This window comes from Schistocerca americana, chromosome 2, assembly GCF_021461395.2.
Source record: "Schistocerca americana isolate TAMUIC-IGC-003095 chromosome 2, iqSchAmer2.1, whole genome shotgun sequence".
In the NCBI taxonomy this organism is placed as follows: Eukaryota; Metazoa; Arthropoda; class Insecta; order Orthoptera; family Acrididae; genus Schistocerca; species Schistocerca americana.
In genome coordinates this window covers 573,518,266-573,538,612 of record NC_060120.1, presented here as the reverse complement: position 1 = coordinate 573,538,612, position 20,347 = coordinate 573,518,266, and the positions used below count along the sequence as shown (strand labels likewise).

Below are 20,347 nucleotides of genomic sequence, written 5' to 3'. Positions count from 1 at the left end.
AATCTGTTACGGAATACTTCCAGAACAGAGCACACTATTTTAAGTAAGCATTCCACCAGAAGTCCAGTTTACTCAGTATCAGAGATTTTTGAAAAAAGAGGGGAGGTGGGGGTGGGGGGCGGGGGGGGGCAGTGGGAAGAGACAATAGGCACACTTCACTGATTACATCAGAACTGACTCAGACTATCCCTGAACCAGTTCCACAAAAGAATATTGTGTGGTCTTGTCAGAGGGTGCTCCTCATGACAAGTGTCATCTGGGTAGTGGCACCATAGTGATTGACGATGATGATGATGTTGGTTTGTGGAGTGCTCAACATCATGGCCATTAGCACCTGTACAGTTTCCAATTTTCCCATTTCCAGTCTTGCCATGTCCCAAATGATGATGAGATGATGAGGACAACAGAAACACCCAGCTGCTGGGTGGAGAAAATCCCCAACCTGGCTGGGAATCGAACCCAGGACCCAATGATCCAGAGGCAGCAACACTAGCCATTAAACCACGAGCTTTGACACAGTGACTGACAGCAATATTGTGCCCGCTGCTCAGTTTCCATTGTAATGTTGAGTGGCACCACTATAAATAACAAGAGATTAGTGACAACTATGGATGGCAAAATTTTAAGTTACACTATGGCAAGATACTGAGCTTTGACACTTTATGCCAATACTTTCTCATTCTAAGGCACACATTCATGTCCTCTGAACAAGCCATATGAAAAATTATGTTAAAGATATAAGCAGTACTGTATGTCTACTGCCCACAAAACTGCGTAGAAATCATGATGAAAACATGACACAAAAACATTTCATTGTCATATGTATGGCGTGATTTTCAGTAGTTTAAAGACTTGAGATAAAGCTAAACTACACACCAAAACTGATGATATCAGTTTAGCAGAAACATTACAAAAACATTAAAGTAATGCCACCACAGTTACTAATTTGCATTAAGTACAGTGACTGCAGAGCATGAAAGAAAAATATACTTATTTACACATAGCAAGTACAATGCTCATACCTGGCTCACTGATATCAAGCATCATGTCATTTGAAAGCAAACGGTATCATCAGAAATAACTCTATAGTACACAAATGAATCAGATGATTCCCAATATTATGAAGAATGCTCTGACAAAGCTTTAAAATGATCATGAGACTGACAGTTTTGAATAATGGGTTTCAATTCCTTTAATTTTGTTCTTTGTTTTGGTCCCATAGCCTACATTCCCATTGCGTCATAATTACGCTTTGAATTTTCACTGAATCTCTCCCTTTAAAACGAAGTTTGCCTTATCTAATTTATTATTCAGTGTGTATGTGTGTGTGTGTGTGTGTGTGTGTGTGTGTGTGTGTGTGTGCGTGTGTGTGTGTGTGTGTGTGTCTGTGTCTGTGTGTGTGTGTGTGTGTGTGTGCATGCTCTCACATTTGTATGCATGAGTGCAAAAATGCTGGTCATAAAAATTACAACAAATTAATGCAGTCTTCTATTATTTTTCTCATCTTTGAATTTTCCCTTGTTATTACATTCCTGTTTCTTTCCTTGGGAATTAATTCAATCCTTAGGCATTTCTTTCCTATTTATTTGCTCTGAGGTTAGCCCTTCATTTTAAATTGTCAACCACCTAACAGATCTTCAGTATGTGTATTTTGAAACTTGAACCTTAGCTAAGTGTTACTTCCTTATCTGTTCATTTACCTGGTCTATACCCTGCATTAGGATTTTCAGTGACATTTCCCTTTTTCTGGATGATGTCTTTATTGAAAGCTAACTAGTACATACATTTGACTGGCTACATTCTCCTAGCCAACTATTAAGAACCAACTTGATAATTAATTCTGAAGAGGGATATTATGTGAGTAATTGTCTTCTATCTTTTAGTGAATATTGGCTTTCATTTTAATTTACTTGCCAATATTAATATTGCAACTGAACCTGACCTCTACACTTAACCTCTACCAAAGACTGAACTCTATATTTCGGCAGATTGAGTACATACAGAATCCTTTTGCTGTTCGGAATGTACTCTATTCCAGCAGTATACACTTATTTCTCTAATTTTGAGAAATAACACACCATAAAGGTGAACATTCCTTTATTAACAACATCGTTCACCTGACGTTGCTCAGAAACTATCTACAGTGTGCTCAAATTTGCATTACTCATTTTTCACAATTTCAAATTCTTGTAAATGAAATGGACCATGACAAAGCAACACTCTCAGATAGTTCTTTAACAGCCTGCTGAATGTGGATCTACAGCAAGCAGTTGTCTCTCAAAGGCCTAAGAGCCCCTGAAACACATACAATACCATAACAAGTACCATCTTTTCACAAAGTTAACAACATATATTTTTTAAAATCTCATTCTACATCAATATATAAAGATTAATATATCACATCAAATCATTCTCAATCATACACTGTTTTGATGTTACTCGTACCAGTCCCTCTGATGTAGTTATTACTCCTGATTTTGTACCATCACAATAATCCAAACGATTAGCAAAGTTTTCAGGCTTATTTATGAGCCAATTAATCACTCAGCACCTCTACTATGTGGTGATATGTTTCTTTTACTCCTTTAGTTATTTATATTCCACCACAGACTTTCCATTACCATACTTGTAACTACCATTCAGGAGCAATTGAAACATTCATTTCTGTTAATACCCACTTGCAGTGTTTACAAAAACAATACTGTATGGACTAAAACTCATTCAGAAATTTGTAAATCAGGAGGTAGTGTCATAAAGACTATTTGATTAACTTGGAGAAAAATAGAAAAAGCAAGCACAAAAAGACATGTGAAATTCCAAATTTACAAACAACAACTTCCACTTTTGTTTCTCTACATGATACTGCTTACATAATAAATCAGCATTCATACCTGTGAAAGTTTCTGCAAAACATGTGCAGGAGTAATATGAGCACTGCAGTGAATGGTAGCCACATCAGTAGCTCTTAGTTTTTGAAAGCAATGTTGTAATATAGTGCTGAAAAAAATGTTTTGTATTCAAACAAACATATGCAGAATACATTATGTCAAATTAAATTTTATCTCTAAATTGATATAATTACAATTAATAAACAAAGCTTAATTAAGATTTCCTTTCACATAAAGTCCATCAGCATCTGCACAATTTACAAAATGTAATGCAGGATATCTACAAACTTTTTAAGTACAAAAAAAATCACTTTCTCTAAGCTTCAATGGTTTCCACACATATATAATGGCACAAATGGTAAAAAATCTCTTTAGGTATATGCAATCTTCTGGGCCAGTTATTATGAAGAAACCTACATTGAAGATAATGATTATTGAGACATAATAATGCAATGGATGTGGTACAGTGTTTGTTATGGTCAAGTGTTATAGCTTAGAAGCTAAAACAAATTTGCAAGATGACTCAAGGTAGATTACATTATGTTGACAGAAGTCACATTATATAATTTATGACAATCTTTAGAGAAATTCTGTTCTAACTTCTAAATTATCAGACAGCAGAGCAAAATTAATTGTTCACATAAATCAATATGGTGATTTTTGCCCCTTACTGATCAGCTCAATAATATGTTACTACTACCTTTTGGTAAAGCAGTCATCTCAGATCAGGGACTACAAAAAAAACGTTTTCTGAAACACTAGTTTTTGATTCAGTGCAAAAAGTGTATGAAGAAAAATACTACTATGTACATAAAGCTACTTCTAACTGGTTTACTGTTTTTATTTAGTGATTGCCAGCTAAGCAACTTCATAATAAATTAATTTTGCCTCAAAAAGGTTTGAGAGAACATTTATATTTTATGAAGAAGGTTAGATGACAAAGAGTTTTTGATACCATTACTCATGGTGAAAATCAGCAGTCGGGCCAAAATACTTTAAAAATTGATTAAAAACAGTCTTGATCACAGTAAAAATTTATTACAGTGGTTGCCATCTTCGGTCAGAATGTCACCATCTTCATACCATTTATATCATGATGGTAGGTGGTTGGCATTTAACGAAGCAGATGTGACTCCATGAACATCAAATGCTCAAACAACTGCTTAGAAAATTTCAGTACCTGATTTTCATAGAGCAATTTCACAAATATTTTGATGTTGTCTGCTTCATACTTGTAACGTGTGACACCATTACAAAATTAAATAAGACTGCTTGAAACTCCAATGACTGACACCTGAAGATAGCACCCAGGTGGACTGCTGAAATATTGTGTCGAGATGACATTATGTTCCTGCTGGAGACCCGACATGCTCATCATTAATATCAGATTACTTGTAAATACCTGATACAGTAAATATCTGATACAGTATCAAACCTTTCCATCTGTCTAATTATCAAATCACCTCAACAAGCTAATGATCTGTTAGAAAAGCTTGTCTTTTGAACTTCTATTATTAGCTGTCTTTGGTTCACACATACTTGTCCACAGAACAGAAATAAGTTTTAAACCATCAACATTATTTGTAACCACATATTAAAATATCATAGTGCAAAAAAGTGACAGAACACCTACATAATATCGTACAGGATGTCTACAGGAAAAATCCAATATAGAATTGACTCACGTATCATCCACATGTCAATGGAAATCCCCAACAGCAACTCATTGTAAGAAAGCCACACGTGAAGAATCTTACGCGCCAACTGATCATGTTATGATGTGCAAAATTTTTGTTCAGTTAACTGCACATCTAGCTCTCTAGTTCTCTAAGTTATTTGTAGACCTGTTCAGAATGCTCTTCAAAACCAGTTTCAAATGATCTTGGTATCATGGAGCAACAACCATATTACACAGTATTATGTTGAAAACTGAAGTCCAACCCTTCATGAGGTTTGTGTATTGTACAGTAGAGACAACCAACTTATGCCAGGTGTAATTTTGATTTTCAGAAGTAAGTAAAATATTCTTTCATTATTAATTAGTTGGGTATGTATTTATTCCAATTTTCTGACAATATTATGAAAAGGATAGTTGCTATTCACCATATAGCAGAGATGCTGAGTCACAGATTGGCACAACAAAAAGACCGTCAAGCAAAGCTTTCTGCCAAACAGTCCTTCTTCAGAATTAGACAACATACATACTCACACTCACACTCATGCAAATGCAACCTCTCACACACATGATCACAGTCTCTGGCTGCCAAGACCAGATTGCGAGCAGCAGCATACGATGGCAGAAGCAAACTGGGTTGTGGGGTTAAGGAGGAGGCTGGGGCAGGGAGGGGGACAGATAGCAGGGTAGGGGTGGGGGACAGTAAAGTGTAGCTTGTGGGAGCATACAAGTATGAAGTGGGGAGTGGGTAGGGCAGCTAACTGCACTCAGGAGGTTGGACAGAGGGAGGGGGGGAGTGCAACAGAAAAGATGAGAAGTAGGAAGACTGTGGGTGCATTGATGGAATAGTGGGCTATGTAGTGGTGGAATGGGAACAGGGAAGGGGATAGGTGGGTAAAGGACAATTACTAATGAAGTTCTAGGCCAAGAGGGTTACAGGAATGTAGGATATATTGTAGAGAGAGTTTCCACCTGTGCAGTTCAGAAAAATTGGTGCTGGTGCGACAATTCCAGAGGGCACAGGTTGTGAAGCAGTTATTGAAATGAAGAGTGTCATGTTAGGCAGTGTACTCAGCAACTGGGTGGCCCATCTATCCAACCACTGTGCTGTATTCTACATGGGCCTAACAACCAACAAGCTGCCTGTCCACATTAATGGCTACTGACAAACAGAGTCCAAGAAACAGCTGGAGCGCTCACTTGCTGAGCACATTTCCCAGCATTACATTCTTCATTTCAGTGACTGTTTCACAGCCTGCACCATCTGGAACCTTTTCACCAAAGCAACTTTACTGAATTACACAGGTGTTCACATGCCAGCACTACACAGCCCACTATTCAACCAGAGCGCCATCAGCCTTTTAACTTCTCTTCTTTTCTGCACCCCTACCCCCCAATCCATCTAACGTCAACATTGCATGTAGCTGCCCTACCCTCTCCCCACCCCTCTGTACACTCCCACAAGCAGCACTTTACTGTTTCCCACCTCTACCCTGCTACCCCTACCCCTCCCTGCCCCAGCCTCCTCCTTAACCCCACCACCCAGTTTGCTTCTCGCATCATATGCTGCTGCTCCCAGTCTGGCCTTGGCAGCCAGAGACTATAATCATGTGTATATGAACTCCAGTTGTGTGAGTATGAGTGAATATGTTGTCTAATTCTGATGAAGACCTGTTTGGCAGAAAGCTCTGTTTGACAAGTCTTTTTGTTGTACCCATTTGCAACTCAGCATCTCTGCTATATGGTGAGTAGTAACTACACTTTTCATAATATTGTCTTCCTCCAATCTGGATACTTCAATCTTCCATTTGTCCATTTCCTCCCTCCTGCTCTGCCAATCTCCTCCTTCTGCTCCCTTTGTCCATTTCCTCCACCCTCCCCCTTTGCCTATCACCTCCACCCCTCACTCTCTGTCCATCTGCTCTTCCTCTGTTCATCTGCTCTTCCTCTGTTCATCTGCTCCTCCCCCTTGTCCATCTGCTCCTTCCCCCTCTGCCCATCTCCTCCTCACCCCCTCCAATTTTAGCTCCCTCCTCTCCTTGACCAGCTCCTCCTCCCCCTCTGTCTCTATTTCCTCCTCTCCCTCTCTCTTCCATCTCCTCCCCCTCTCCCCCTGTCCATCTCCTCTTCCCCTCACTCTCATTTTTCATTTCCACCTTCCTGTGTGCATCTCCTCCCCACCCCTCTATCTGTCCACCTTCTCCCCTTTCCTTTCTCTATCCATTTCCTCCTCCCATCCCTCTGTCCACCTCCTCTTTCCTACTCTCCCTGTACATCTCTCTGTCCCGCTGTCTCTGTCCATTTCCTTCTTTTTCCTTTCCCTGTCCATCACCTCCTCTCCCCTCTCGCTGTCCATTTCCCCTCCTCCTACCTCTGTCTACCTCCTCCCCCTTCTATCTGTCTCCATTTCCTCCTTCCCCTTCTCTGTCAATATCCTCTGCCCCCCTGCTCTGTCCACATTATCTTCCCCACCCCAACATGATGCTGGTGATTCTTACCTGCATAGTATTTCTTTCAAGATAGAAGCTAACGTGTGTACCAAATTTTGTTGAAATCATTCCCAGGGTTTAGGATGCACTTTTAGCCATGGCTTTGTCTGCATACACACATGTCAACTATATTTAACATATTTCATGCATTTCATACAAATATCATTCATTATCTCTAGGAATTTTGCCATGCAGTTTCATTTTCATGCTGCTCAATGTTTATGATATCTACTCTCCTAAGCTCTATGTTGTACAATTATATAATTTTGCAGATATATCCCGGGTATATGCGGGTATGGTCTGCAAATTTGTTGTGAATAGTTAGTAGCAAAGAAATAATAAATTAAAATGTCATGCATTATGTGGCAGTTTTTAATGCATTTCAGTGTTTATGACATCATATCTCCTGAATTATATGTAGTACAATGTTATAGAGGGCATAGCAAAAAGAATCAGCTGATTTAAGAAAACCATAATTATTATGTTATTTGAGATATGTTCATGAACGACATACTGTTGGACAGAGCAAACTCCAAGTTTTATGTGGTTTCTGATAGGTAGCAGCACCGTACACCCGCTTCAGTTCTAGTAAAAATGATGGTGAGAAAACAGAAAGCGTTTTGTGTTCTACGTTTTGTGGAGTGCAGGTCAGTAATAACTATTCACCTTGACTTCTGTACTTGGAATGGTATGGCTCTTCCTACAGCACAGAGCATTAGATGATGGCATGAACAATTATGAGGAACAGGTTGTTTGCGTAAAGGCAAATTGCTGGGCCATCCCTGAGCATCTGACAGAGACATCTAATGCATCTGCCATAATTTCACAAGGAGTCTGCAGAAATCCATTCTCTGTACAGTTGACAGCTCAACATGCCCCTGATGTCCATAAGGCTTGTGTTGCGTTGACGTTTACACATGAAACCATACAAAATTAATCTACTGCAAGCTCTTTGTGAAGGTGACAAACAACAACGTTTGCAGTCCTGTAATTTCATTTTTGGCAAGGCAGAGGATGACAGTTTTCTTCCAGCATTAGTGCTTTTTGACAAGGCAATATTCCATTTAAATGGAAAGGTGAAGCATCATAATGTGAGAATATTGGGTAGGAAACAATCACATGAAGTTGTACAACATGAGAGGGACTCTCCAAAATTTGATGTGTTTTGTGCAGTTTCATAGTAAAAGGTGTATGGTCCATTTTTCTTTGCCTTTACACTGTTAGAGGAGGTACACATCTTGATATGCTTGAGAACTTTCTTTTCCCACAGTTGAAAACTGATTTGAACTACTTCATTTACCAACAAGATGGGGCACTGCCAGACTGGCATCTGGAAGTACGGGAATTTTGAAATCAAAGGATTACCAAACTGGATCAAATGATTCAGCCTTACATTACTGGCCTCCAAGGTCACCGAAGCTGACAGTATGTGATTATTTCTTGCAGGGGTTTATAAAAGACATTGTTTATGTGCCGCTGTTACCAACACCAGTGAATGAACTGAGATATCGCATAATAACAGCTGTGGAAGCTGTTACTCAAGACATGCTCGGTGCAGTGTGGGAACAATTTGCATGCCGCACTGACATATGCACTGCATCTCAAGGGGGGGCTGAACACCTATGAATGGGCATGACCAAAAACTTTTCGAGTTCCCTGTTCATCAAAAATCAAAATTCATTGTACATGTTTATTAGTGTCAGAAGTATAGATGTGCCTTATTGAACAATTCTTTCTGATACACCTGTATTTTACTCGGTGGATTGAGAAGCATATGTGGGTATAGTCTGCAAAATGTGTTCTGAACAGAGTTAGTAGTAAAGAAGTAATAAATTAAAACTTCATGCATGATGCAACATTTTATTCACACATCTCAGTATTTGATATCACATCTCCTGAACTGTGTGTCATATAATGATATATTTTTGTAGGCATATTCAGCAGCATATTTGGATACTGTCTGTAAAATGTGTTTTTAACTAATAAATTTAAAAGTCATACATGATGCAACAATTTTTCATGAATGTCTGTGCTTATAATGTCATATCTCCTGAACTATGTGTCATACAATGATACAATTTTTCAGGTACATTCAGTGGTATATGTGAATATTATCTGCAAAATGCGTCATCAATACAGTTAATGGTAAAGAAGCAACAAATTATGCTCCATGTGGCAGTTTTACTGCATGAATAGTGAAACAAGCAATAAACTTATTTCCTTTTGTCATTTTGTGAGGTTTGTCAGTGAGAAAAAAGGAAAAGTCTGAAATTAAGTGTAAAGTTTTTTGCACATCACTAAGAGCTCTCTTTGCCTATTAGTTGATGAATAAATATAAGTATTCACTCATCTTTGGCTACACAGTTTTTCACTCCCACTCCCACCCCCACCCCTTTGATAGATAGGTGGCTCTTGCCCCCAAAATGGCTCTTTCCATACAGCAAGTGAAATGTACCCCATTTAGTTGAAATCGGTCCAGTGGTTTAGAAGAAGATAGGGAATATACATACATACATTTTTATAATATGTATGGATTAATTATACCATTAGCTTCATGTATCTGCTTCTACAGCTCACTAGCTTCATACAGTTTCATTTATTTCACTTCATGACTGTGTGCGACCCTCATTTATTGTGAGTTTTGTATATAATCTAGGAGTAAAAGAGAAGAGTCACCAAATAACAAAAGCTTTGAGTCATTGACAGGAACAAAAAATAATGAATACTTACTACTTTTGGACACATCCTTTAACAAAGTGGAGAAAACACACAAACAGAGAGAGAGAGAGAGAGAGAGAGAGAGAGAGAGAGACCTCTGCAGGTACACTGGGCTGACCGAACACACATGCTGGGATTGTAGTTTGGCAAAAGGAAGAGTTGGGGTGAGGTGGCTCGGAGGCAGCAGCCTGTGTGCAGGATAGGAATGTGGGAGGGGCAGGCAGCAGGTCTACATGGCAGGAATGCAACACACAGGCATAGCAGCTAGTGAGTTTGGGCAGCAGATAATGACGACAACATGGGCTGGGAAGGAGTGACAAGACAGAGGAAGGGGAGATTGTTGTGTAGAAGGTGTGGGTCCAATGGATTTGTGGGTACTGAGAACAGGAGGATTACAGGAGCAAAGAATATGTTGCAAGGATAACTCCTATTTGCATGGTTCAGAAATGCTGGTGCTCTGGGAAAGGGTCCAGACGGCATGGGATGTGAAGCAGCCATTGAACTTGAGCATGCTCTGCCACTGGGTAGTCAAATCTGTTCTCGGCACAGTTTGACAGTGGCTCTTTATTCTGTTGGACAGCTTGTTTGTGGCCATGCTCACATAAAACACAGTGTAAAAATGGTAACAGAGCTGGTATATGACATGGCTGCTTTCACAGGTGGCCCTGCCTATTATGAGATAAGATAAGCCTGTGACAGCATTGGAGTATGATATGCTCGGTGAATTGGGTATGTCTTGCACAAGAGTCTTCCCCTTGTGTGAAGGGAGTGGCAGTAAGACTAGCACAAGGATGGACCAGGACATTGTTTATATTGGGTGGCCAGTGGATTACCACTTTAGAAGAGATGGGAAGGGTAGGGTGTCTCTCATTCCCTATCATGAAGATAGTTAGCAAAGTCCTGGCAGCAAAGGTACTTCAGTTGCTCCAGTCCAGGATCATACTGGCTGACAAGGGGGTTACTCCTAACCTCATTCATCCACAACACCAACACATTCTCCTTCATCCACTTCACTTGGTCATGCTCGGGCACATGTGAAACTTTTCTGCATGTTGCTCTCCACCTATCTGATGGCTCCATCCATACCTCTGTCCATACCAGGCCCAATAATCACCACGTTCTGACAGCTGTCACCCCTACCACACCAAAATATCACTCACAGACAGGCAGTAACCCCCCCCCCCCCTCCCAAAACCTAATACTGCCCATCCATATGCTCACATGCCACTGAAATTCCCGCCATTCCCAAGAACCAGCTGAAAAGGAATGTCTCCCTTGTCACCCAGTATCACCCTGGACTGCAGACACTGAACCATGTCCTCCTCGGACTATGGCTATCTATCATCACGTCCAGAAATGAGGGGCATCCTACCCATGATCCTTCCCACCCCTCCAAGTGGTAACCTGTTGTCCACTCAATCAACACTAAACCCTGGTCCATCCCCATGTCACGCCCACTCCCAATCCCTTGACACAGCAGCAAACCCCTGCGGAAGACCCAGTCAAGACCTGCCCAACACTCACACCAAATGCTTCATACTTCAGTCCTGTCACAGGCTTTTCCCATCCTGTCAGAGGCAGGGCCACCCATGTAAGCAGACATGTCACATACCAGCTCTGCTGCAGTTTCCAAATGGCATTTAATGTGGGCATGACCATCAATCAGCTGTCCATCTGGATGTATGGACAATGCCAAATTGTGACCAAGAACAGAGTTGACCACACAGTGGTGGAACACATTGCTGAATTCAATGGTTACTTCACAATCCGTGTCTTATGGATCCTTTTCCCCAGCACCAGCTGTTCTGAACTACACAGATGGAAGTTACCCTTGTAACACATCCTTCACTCCTGTAATTCTCCTGGCCTCAATATCTACCGACCCACTGCACTAAACCCTCTACCCAACAGTCTCGCCTTACTCTGTCCTGTTATCCACACCCAGTCACTGGCATTGTCACTGTGTGCCACACAAACTCAACATTTCCTGTGTCCATGTATCACATTCCTGCTCTGTACTCCTGCTGCCTCTCCCTCCAGCATTCCTATCCCACACACTGGCTCCCACTCTCTGAGCCACCAGCCACCCTTCCCAACCCCTCCTCATACTTCTCACCTGTTTCTCCCTCCACCCACCCATTCGACACAATCTCTCACCCCACTCCCCCCTGCAGCCCCTGTATTACGTGGTCAGTCGGCACAATGCAGCTAGACAGAAGTGTGTTTGTGTGTGTGTGTGTGTGTGTGTGTGTGTGTGTTTGATTAATTGATTGATTGATTTTTTATTGGTCCAGTTTTATCATATAGCACAAATTGTACAATTGATATTGGACAGGTCAAAGATAAGTTAACAATAATACATAGTATTAGCAAAATAGTAGGCAAATTAAATTTAGGTACCTATTACAATTAATTTTGTTACTTATTCAGCACCGAGCGGGGTGGCGCAGTGGTTAGACACTGGACTCGCCTTCGGGAGGACGACGGTTCAATCCCGCGTCCGGCCATCCTGATTTAGGTTTTCCGTGATTTCCCTAAATCACTACAGGCAAATGCCGGGATGTTTCCTCTTAAAGGGCACGGCCAACTTCCTTCCCCATCCTTCCATAATCCGATGAGACTGATGACCATGCTGTCTGGTCTCATTCCCCAAACCAACCAACCAACCAACTTATTCAGCAATTCTCTGACAGAATAGAAACAGTGCTTTATTTGAAATGCCTTTAGTTTAGCTTTAAATATTGGATGAGTAGTATTTTTTATTTCCTCTGGTATCTTATTGTGTAGTATTACACCAATGTTAATTATGCTCCTCTGATAGATGGTTGTTCTGTGATATTTTTGATTCCCTTCTGGTACTATAGTTGTGCACATTTTTGTTCTGTAGCAGTTTGCCTGTTTTCAGGAGGTAGTCCCTAGTGAACAAGATAGTTTCATAAATGAATAAACTTGGAACATTTAGAACACCAAGCTCGGTAAAATGGGATTTGCAGGACAGCACTTAACTATGGCAATCTTACAGGAACTGTGTTACCACTGCAGCAGAGCCATTGGTTTTCATTTTGTGTACTAGCATACAGAATTTAGAGGCATCTTAACAAAATGGAAGTGTGAGAGTTGGTTTATGCACTTTGATACACAGAAACAACACAGGGAGTGAGAAAAAATAATATTCTTACCTCTTTCCAGAACCCTGTGGACCAATCAATAAAAATGGATGTTGATCTCCCATCTGCAACCACGGTTCAAGAACATCTATTGTTGCCCTCACATCAGGAGTTAAAATCAATGGTGAATCCGTCTCACTGTCAGAGTCGGAAGCAACACATTTAGCTGAATAGGCATCCAAACAGTCACGATGAGCATCATAATAACATCTTAGAGGACTAACGCCATCTGGTGCAAATTCCTTTAACCAGCTAAACACCTATTTCAGAGAGATAATAAAACTTTGTAATTTTTCAACATGGATGGCGGTGGGGGGGGGGGGGGGGGGGGGGGATGCCGTGAAAAAGAAATTACAGTCAATAACAAAATTCATCAGACAACTCACAGTCATGATCCATTACTCATAAATAAATTTTTCAAAACTTTAACACAGTTAAATTTCAACAATCTTTACAACATAAAAGCCTTGCTGAAGCGTCAGAATATATTTCATCTTAGCTTTAGTCTTTTATCAGGTAGATATAATGTTTTTCTTTTTCCATTACTTGATGTTTATACACTGAGCCACCACAGATTCCATAATGATTTACTATTCATTGTCTGTGTAATAGTTCATCAGCTGTTTTGTTTCACTCAGAACATTTGTTCAGAGTGGCACGCTAGGTCAATTTATGACTCAGTACACAAGATACTTTCAAGAATTATTTGATATGAACTGCAGCAAAGACAGAGATGAAAGCCAAGACAATGCCAGATCTACTGTCAACTTGTGTCATGTTGAATGCATTGCAGAAATCAAATCTATTCTGTTTAATGGGTAAACTTTACAAAAATATATTATCAATACATTAATTTAGGTTTTACTCTTTTCCTGCTATTAGTGCAAACATTTAATTTCCAAATGATTGTGAACTTGTAAAAGTCAGTAAGCTGAAAATGAATAGTGTTTTTGCAAAAAATGTCAACAACAAAGACAGATCATCAGGGAAAAAAGAGCAATGTACTATTACTAACAGATAGTCATGGCAGAAATCTATCCAATATGTTCTGTGAGAAAAATCGCGACATAGCAGTGACTATTGTAGTGAAACAAAGGGCTGCATGTAAAAATGTTGTAGACACTAATTTTCAGACAAAATTAATGCAGGAAAATGACTTTATTGTCTGTATAATGGGATCAAAAGATGTGGAAAAAAATGAAGCAGAGGGTTGCGTGAAAATGCTGCAGAACTTTTTACAAGCTAATAAATGCAGAAACACAGTAGTTCCCACACTGCCTCATAGGCACAATCTAATTTGTAGTTTGTGTGTAAACAAAGAAATTCAGAAAACAAACTTTAAAAAAGGGAAATGTGTTCACAGTACGTTAAGTGCGATGTACTGGATATAAGCATGCTGCATCAAAATCTGTACATGAAGCATGGAATGCATTTGAACTATGAAGGGAAAGGTTTATTTGTGGTCATGTAAGCTAAATAATTAAAGAAAGACTTTTAAGGAATAGAACAATCTATCAGCTTTCTGTACATCCTTTCCACAACAGTGAGGAAAACAAAACGAATAAGAAAGAAGAATGAAAATACAGAACTACTGACGATCCTAATTTAAACTAAGGGTAACTGATGCTGTAAATATGACTCCCAATTATCAAATTGTGAATACACCTGATCTAAAAATTTATCACCATAATGTGCAATCTCTGCGTAATAAGATCAATGAAATTAAGGTACTGTTAACAGAAGGACTTACAGGTATCTGTGTTATGCATTTCTGAGCACTGGCTTAATACAGGATTAATCCAGAATATGAAAATGAACAAATTCACTTTGGCTTCTTACTACTATAGGAAAAACAACAAACAGGGTAGGGTCACAATTTGCACAAAGGAAAATGTATATTGTATTATCCTCCCTGAATCCACTAGAACAAATGTTGAAAAGGATTATGAAATTGCAGCTATAAAAATTATTCAGTTTAACCTGGTTATTGCTACAATTTACCAATCACCATCTGGAAATTTTGAACTTTTCTTAAACAAAACCGAGTCATTGCTAAATAAAGTAAATAAGTGAGTTGATAATCTGTGGCAACTTCAGTACTGACTTCTTCCCAAACAGTGGAGACACCCTTTTGAACCTTGCAACATCCTATAATTTAAAGGCTGAAGTAAAAGCTGCTAACCAAGTATGAGAAACTTGCCAACAGCTATAGATCAATTTATAGTCAAGAAGAGTTTACACAACACTTCACTAAAAAATTTTAATGCAGGTTTTAGTGACCATCTTGCTCAAATATTAAGCATAAAAGTAAAAGGCAGTATTATTAACAACATGTAGAATTTGTAATCAGGATAACGTAAACTACTTCAACAGCTTATTACAGAAAGCAAAATGGTCAGAAGTGTACAAAATGAATGATATAAATGAAAAATTCAGCACCTTCATTGATATATTAACCCATTTCTTTCAAATTGCATTCCTACAGAAAACTGTAACATACAGCTGGATCACAAGAGGAATAAGCGTTACATGCCAGAAGAGAAGACTACTTCACTTAAAATGTAACTCAAAAAAACCTCCAAAATATTAAGAGAAGTAATAAAAGCAGCAAAAATAATGCATAATGATGAATACATTTATAATTCAGATAATAAATCAGAAGAGGCTATGTGGAGTGTTATTAAAAGAGAATCTGCAGAATACAGACAATCTTGCAAAACATGTAACACTATCACAAAATAATAAAAAGTAACAAACCCCTTAGAAGTAGCCAACACATTTAACAATTTTTTTCACAAGTATTGCTAATAATATGTTACAATCAATCTTACATAAGAGCACCCAGACAAATTAATATAAAATAAGTGCATGTAGAGGATCAATGTACTGTTCTGTTTCACAAGATGGAGAAGCTAAAGCACTGTAAGGACAAAAAAAATCCCAACTCTGCAGGCATTGATGGTGTACCTGCAACAATATTAAAGAAGTGTACATCAAACCTAATTGTAATAATCACACATTTATGTGACTGCTCACTTCAGGCAGGCACTTTCCCTGATGTATTGAAAACATCGAAAGTTATTCCAATAGATAAAAAAGGTGAGAATAATAATGAAAATAACTACAGATGCATCACAATTTCCTCCTGAACCTCAAAAGTAGTAGAAAAAGTTACGTCTGACAAACTTCTGAAATTTTTAAACGAAACCAACATGTTATGTAATGAACAACATGGATTTAGAACTAGGAGGTCAGTGACAACTACTATCTACAAGTGCAGCAATTCCATCCTAAACCTGATGGACAAGAAACAGGAATCAATAGGAGCATTTATTTACCTGCCAAAAGTTTTTGATATGGTGGATCATAAAATTCGGCTATCAAAGCTTGGAAGATATGGTATTCGAGGTCTGTCCAACAACTGGATCAGTTCCTTCCTGAGTAATCATAAGCAGACAGTGTGCATCAAGCACACAAATATCAACCTAAAAACTGTATCTGAACACTTATCTGACTATAAACAAATTAAATGTGGTGTACCCCTAGGATCAGTAATGGGACCCCTTCTGTTCCTTCTGTCCATAAATGATCTAAGCTTAAATGTTGATGCACATAAAACCATCATGTTTGCAGGTGACACCACAATTCTACTAAAAGACGACAGCAATGAACAGTTACAGTAGTCAGTAAACATGGTCACAAAACAACTTAGCAGCTGGGCACAGAATACTCAGCTTGTAATAAACAGTAAAAAAAAACCATTCCACTAAAATGCAACAATGCAACAATGCTCCTAACAGGGACATGTTTATCCCATTGGTCTCTGTCAATGACCAACTAGTTCGTAACAGTACTGAAAACAAATTCTTAGGACTTTGGCTGCAGAACAACATAAAATGGAATAAAAACACTGAATATCTCAATGCAGAACTGAGCAAAACATGTTACCCTCTTTGTTCACTAAAATCATGCTGTAGTGAGAAAACAGTAATGAGTGCATATCATGCACACTTTCATTATCAGCTTAGATATGGGGTCACTTTCTGGGGAATCTCTATAACAGCTATTAGCACTTTTAAACTACAAAAAAGAGCCATTAAAAACTTCTCTGGGTGCAAGCCTACAGACTCTTGTAAACATTTGTTTAAGAAATCTGATATTCCTCCATTACCATGTGTATACATAATACAATTATTCTTTAAAATAAATGTAATTGCAGACTGCAAAAGAACTGTGATATACATGATCACTTTACCAGACAAAACAGAAACATACATATAAGCCAGATCAGCACAGCTGTACTTTTCACATGGGAGTTAAGCTTTAGAACAAACTTCCTAAAAACATAAAAGGTATTACTGAGTTCACTACCTTTGGAAAACTTCTAAAGTGATTTTTACTGGATCAATGCTTTTACTCCATTTATGAAGTGCGTTATATAAATACTAATGTATAAAGTATATTAATGTAACCTTAAATAAGTATGCCCAGAAATGACTTTCAGCTGTATACTTATAACTTTACTTGTCCAATGTCTCATGCATAAGCTGCTTTGTAGACAACAGGACCAATATATTCAACACAATACAATATACTCTCTCTCTGTTTCACTCACTCACACACATACACATTCAGATAACACACACACACACACCAGACCTTATTTGTACACGATATTTTTCTTCTACTGGCTTGTAATGCAGTTTGCTCAGCAGTCTGACCCTGACTACATACTTATGTACTTGGAAGTCTCTGCTATAATACTGATACATTCATATTCCATAGCATGATTCTCTGACAAACAGTGCTCTGCGACCACCAACTTCTTGGGGGTACATTAGTTGAGCGTGCCGCTTTTGTTCTCAGCATTGATCATCTGCCATTCTGAATATGTAGTTTTTTCTGCATCTGAGGTGATGTGAGATCTGCTTACTAGTGTTTTAAGTATCACATTCCTCTGTAAAGAGTGGTGGCAGCTATCTGCATGCAATTACAGGTCAGGGGCCGTTTACTTCCAAAACACACCATGGCCCATGGTGCCATCAGCTCTTCACTTGACAGGACATCCATGATTGGTAATCACTCTTCTTCTTTGGTCTTCATAGTGAATTTCACTTTGGGATGTGTGGAGTTCAGATGTGCAAGGAAGTCAAGATGTTTGTCTCTTCCATGGGGCCAGATGCCGAACATGTAATCCACAAAACAGAAAGAAAAGGGTTTCCATTTGGCTGATGTCAGGCCTCTTCCTCGAAGTGTTCCATACACAAATCCGCAATCTCTGGTGAGAGTGGGCTGGTTATTGCTATCCTCTCTGGTTGCTCATAGTATTCTGTATTAAATAGAAAATATGTGGAGGTTAGGACATGCCTGCAAAGGTCAGTGGTCTTCATGACAAATTTCTGAGCAATATGTTCCAGGGACTCACATACAGGCACCCTGGTGAAAGATGAAATGTTATCAAAGCTATCCATTATATCTGAGTCCTTCAGCTTGAAGTTGTTGAGACATTTCATAAAATCCACAGAATTGCAGATGTGGTGTGAGTGTTTACCGAAACTAGGACTGAGTATCTCTGTCACGTATTTTGCCAGCAAATATGTAGGACCTCTGATGTTGCTGACAAAGTGGTGTAATGGAAGCCCATCTCTGTGGATCTTGAGGAGTCCATAAAGTCTTGGCGCTATAGGTCCTTGTGGTGAAAATTTCTTGATGACCACATCTAGTCACTCCCACTCCTTGAGAAATGCCCTGGTCTTGTTCTCCACCTTCTTGGTGGGAACAGCACTGATCCTCCTGTAGGAGTTGTCATTTAGCAGGCTCTGCATCTTCTCAGTGTTGTCCTTGTGAGAGAGAATAACCATGGCACTGCCTTTGTCAGCAGGTAAGATAACAATTTCACATCACTCTCTCAGGTTCCAAATGGCCGCTCCGAATGGCCACCCTCTCTTTGCTGGTAATGTTTGACTTCATAGTCTCAGTTCTCATCAGAGGATGAAGAATGTCACAACATGCGATTTCTGCTGCTTCAGGCAGTAGTCACACATCAGCTGCTATGCTAAGATATCGATGTTTACAACCAGTGTGAACTCAGGGTTAGGGGCAAATTTAAGTCCCCTCTCCAGAAACAAAACCACATCATCACTCAGCCACATGTTATATTGAGACAGTCTTGCACAGGGTCTCCAATGACTATTTGTCAACGAGGCGTGAAAATTTTGATGTTTGACAACCTGTAACCTTACTATGGATGGAATCGGCTGCCATGCAGGTAAAATGATTGGCCTGTTGTAAATGTAGTTTAACAAATTCATGGGAGTTGTACTCAAGATTTTGGCAGGTGAACTGTACCTTTTCATGTACCAAGGTAAGGCTGACCTCCTTCTTGATTCTCGTGGCTGCTCCAGAATTGATGTGATGCATGACCTTAGCAAAGTTCAGCACAGCTTGCTTGGCACATCTCTTCAGAAATGTAAAAGCACTCAGCAAACAGCACATTCGGTCTTGCAGGTGAATTTCGTCATGTGATACATCTCCTCTTCATAAAGGTATGTGACAAACTCCTTCAGTTTCTCCCAGCATATTAGTTGATCAAACAGTCCATGGATGTGCTGCCACTCTATAGTGTCCAACTGGCACAATATTTCCCTGATCAACAGGTGTCTTGACAAACTGAGCCCCTGATGGTGGGCAGCCAACTTGTATCACCTTCCAGTGCAAGCTGTTCCCTCCTCAGTCCATGCCTGAAGCCTTAGAGAAGCCATCGAAATTCGCATCAGGGACTATTTTATCAATCAAGATTGCAGTTATAATCTCAGCAAGGCTTGAGAACTAGCACTAGGTCTAATTAAGTAAGAGGCTCAACAAACACAAAAATCTGGCAACCAGAGTGGACAGGGAACAGCTTGCAGTGGGAAAGATATAAGTCAGCCATGTGCCCTCAAGAGCTTAGTTTGGCAGCACATCTGAAGATGGCGATTCGCTAAAATATTGTGCCCATTGAACACTAAGGACTAGCAGTACACCCATGAACTGTCTGATTAAGGGATTTTTAAGTGGACTCTGTCATGAATTATACTTCTTTAGTATTATTCCAATTAGTCTTGCCCCTGCTATCCCCTTGGTTAGAGTTATGTTATCATTCTACATTAATTTGTTTGGGATACTTCCAAATACTTGGTGACTGTGGGTCATTACAGAGCCTGATTGCCAACTGCATAGTCAAATTATACAAGATCTTTTTGTCTATTTATTCACATTTGATTACATTTATTTACATTCAGAGGCAGCTGCCAATTTTGTACCACATCCAGATCATCTGGATGTCTCACTGAATTTCACAATAAGTCCGGAACAATTTCACCTACCTGTTTACAACTGTTCCACCTGACAGGTGTCATTTGGCAAGTTACT

General features: G+C 39.4%; 1 protein-coding gene across 1 annotated transcript in view; it reads right to left on the bottom strand.

The window, feature by feature from the left end:
- The window catches only part of LOC124594191 (cytoplasmic dynein 2 heavy chain 1), a 786,854-nt gene that overhangs the window by 362,395 nt on the left and 404,112 nt on the right, over window positions 1-20,347 (bottom strand). The window contains exons 38-39 of the mRNA XM_047132551.1: window positions 12,950-13,197; window positions 2,892-2,997 (exon numbers count right to left, since the gene is read on the bottom strand). Of these exons, the coding sequence (XP_046988507.1) occupies window positions 2,892-2,997; window positions 12,950-13,197 (354 nt within the window). The remainder of the gene's footprint in view (window positions 1-2,891; window positions 2,998-12,949; window positions 13,198-20,347) is intronic.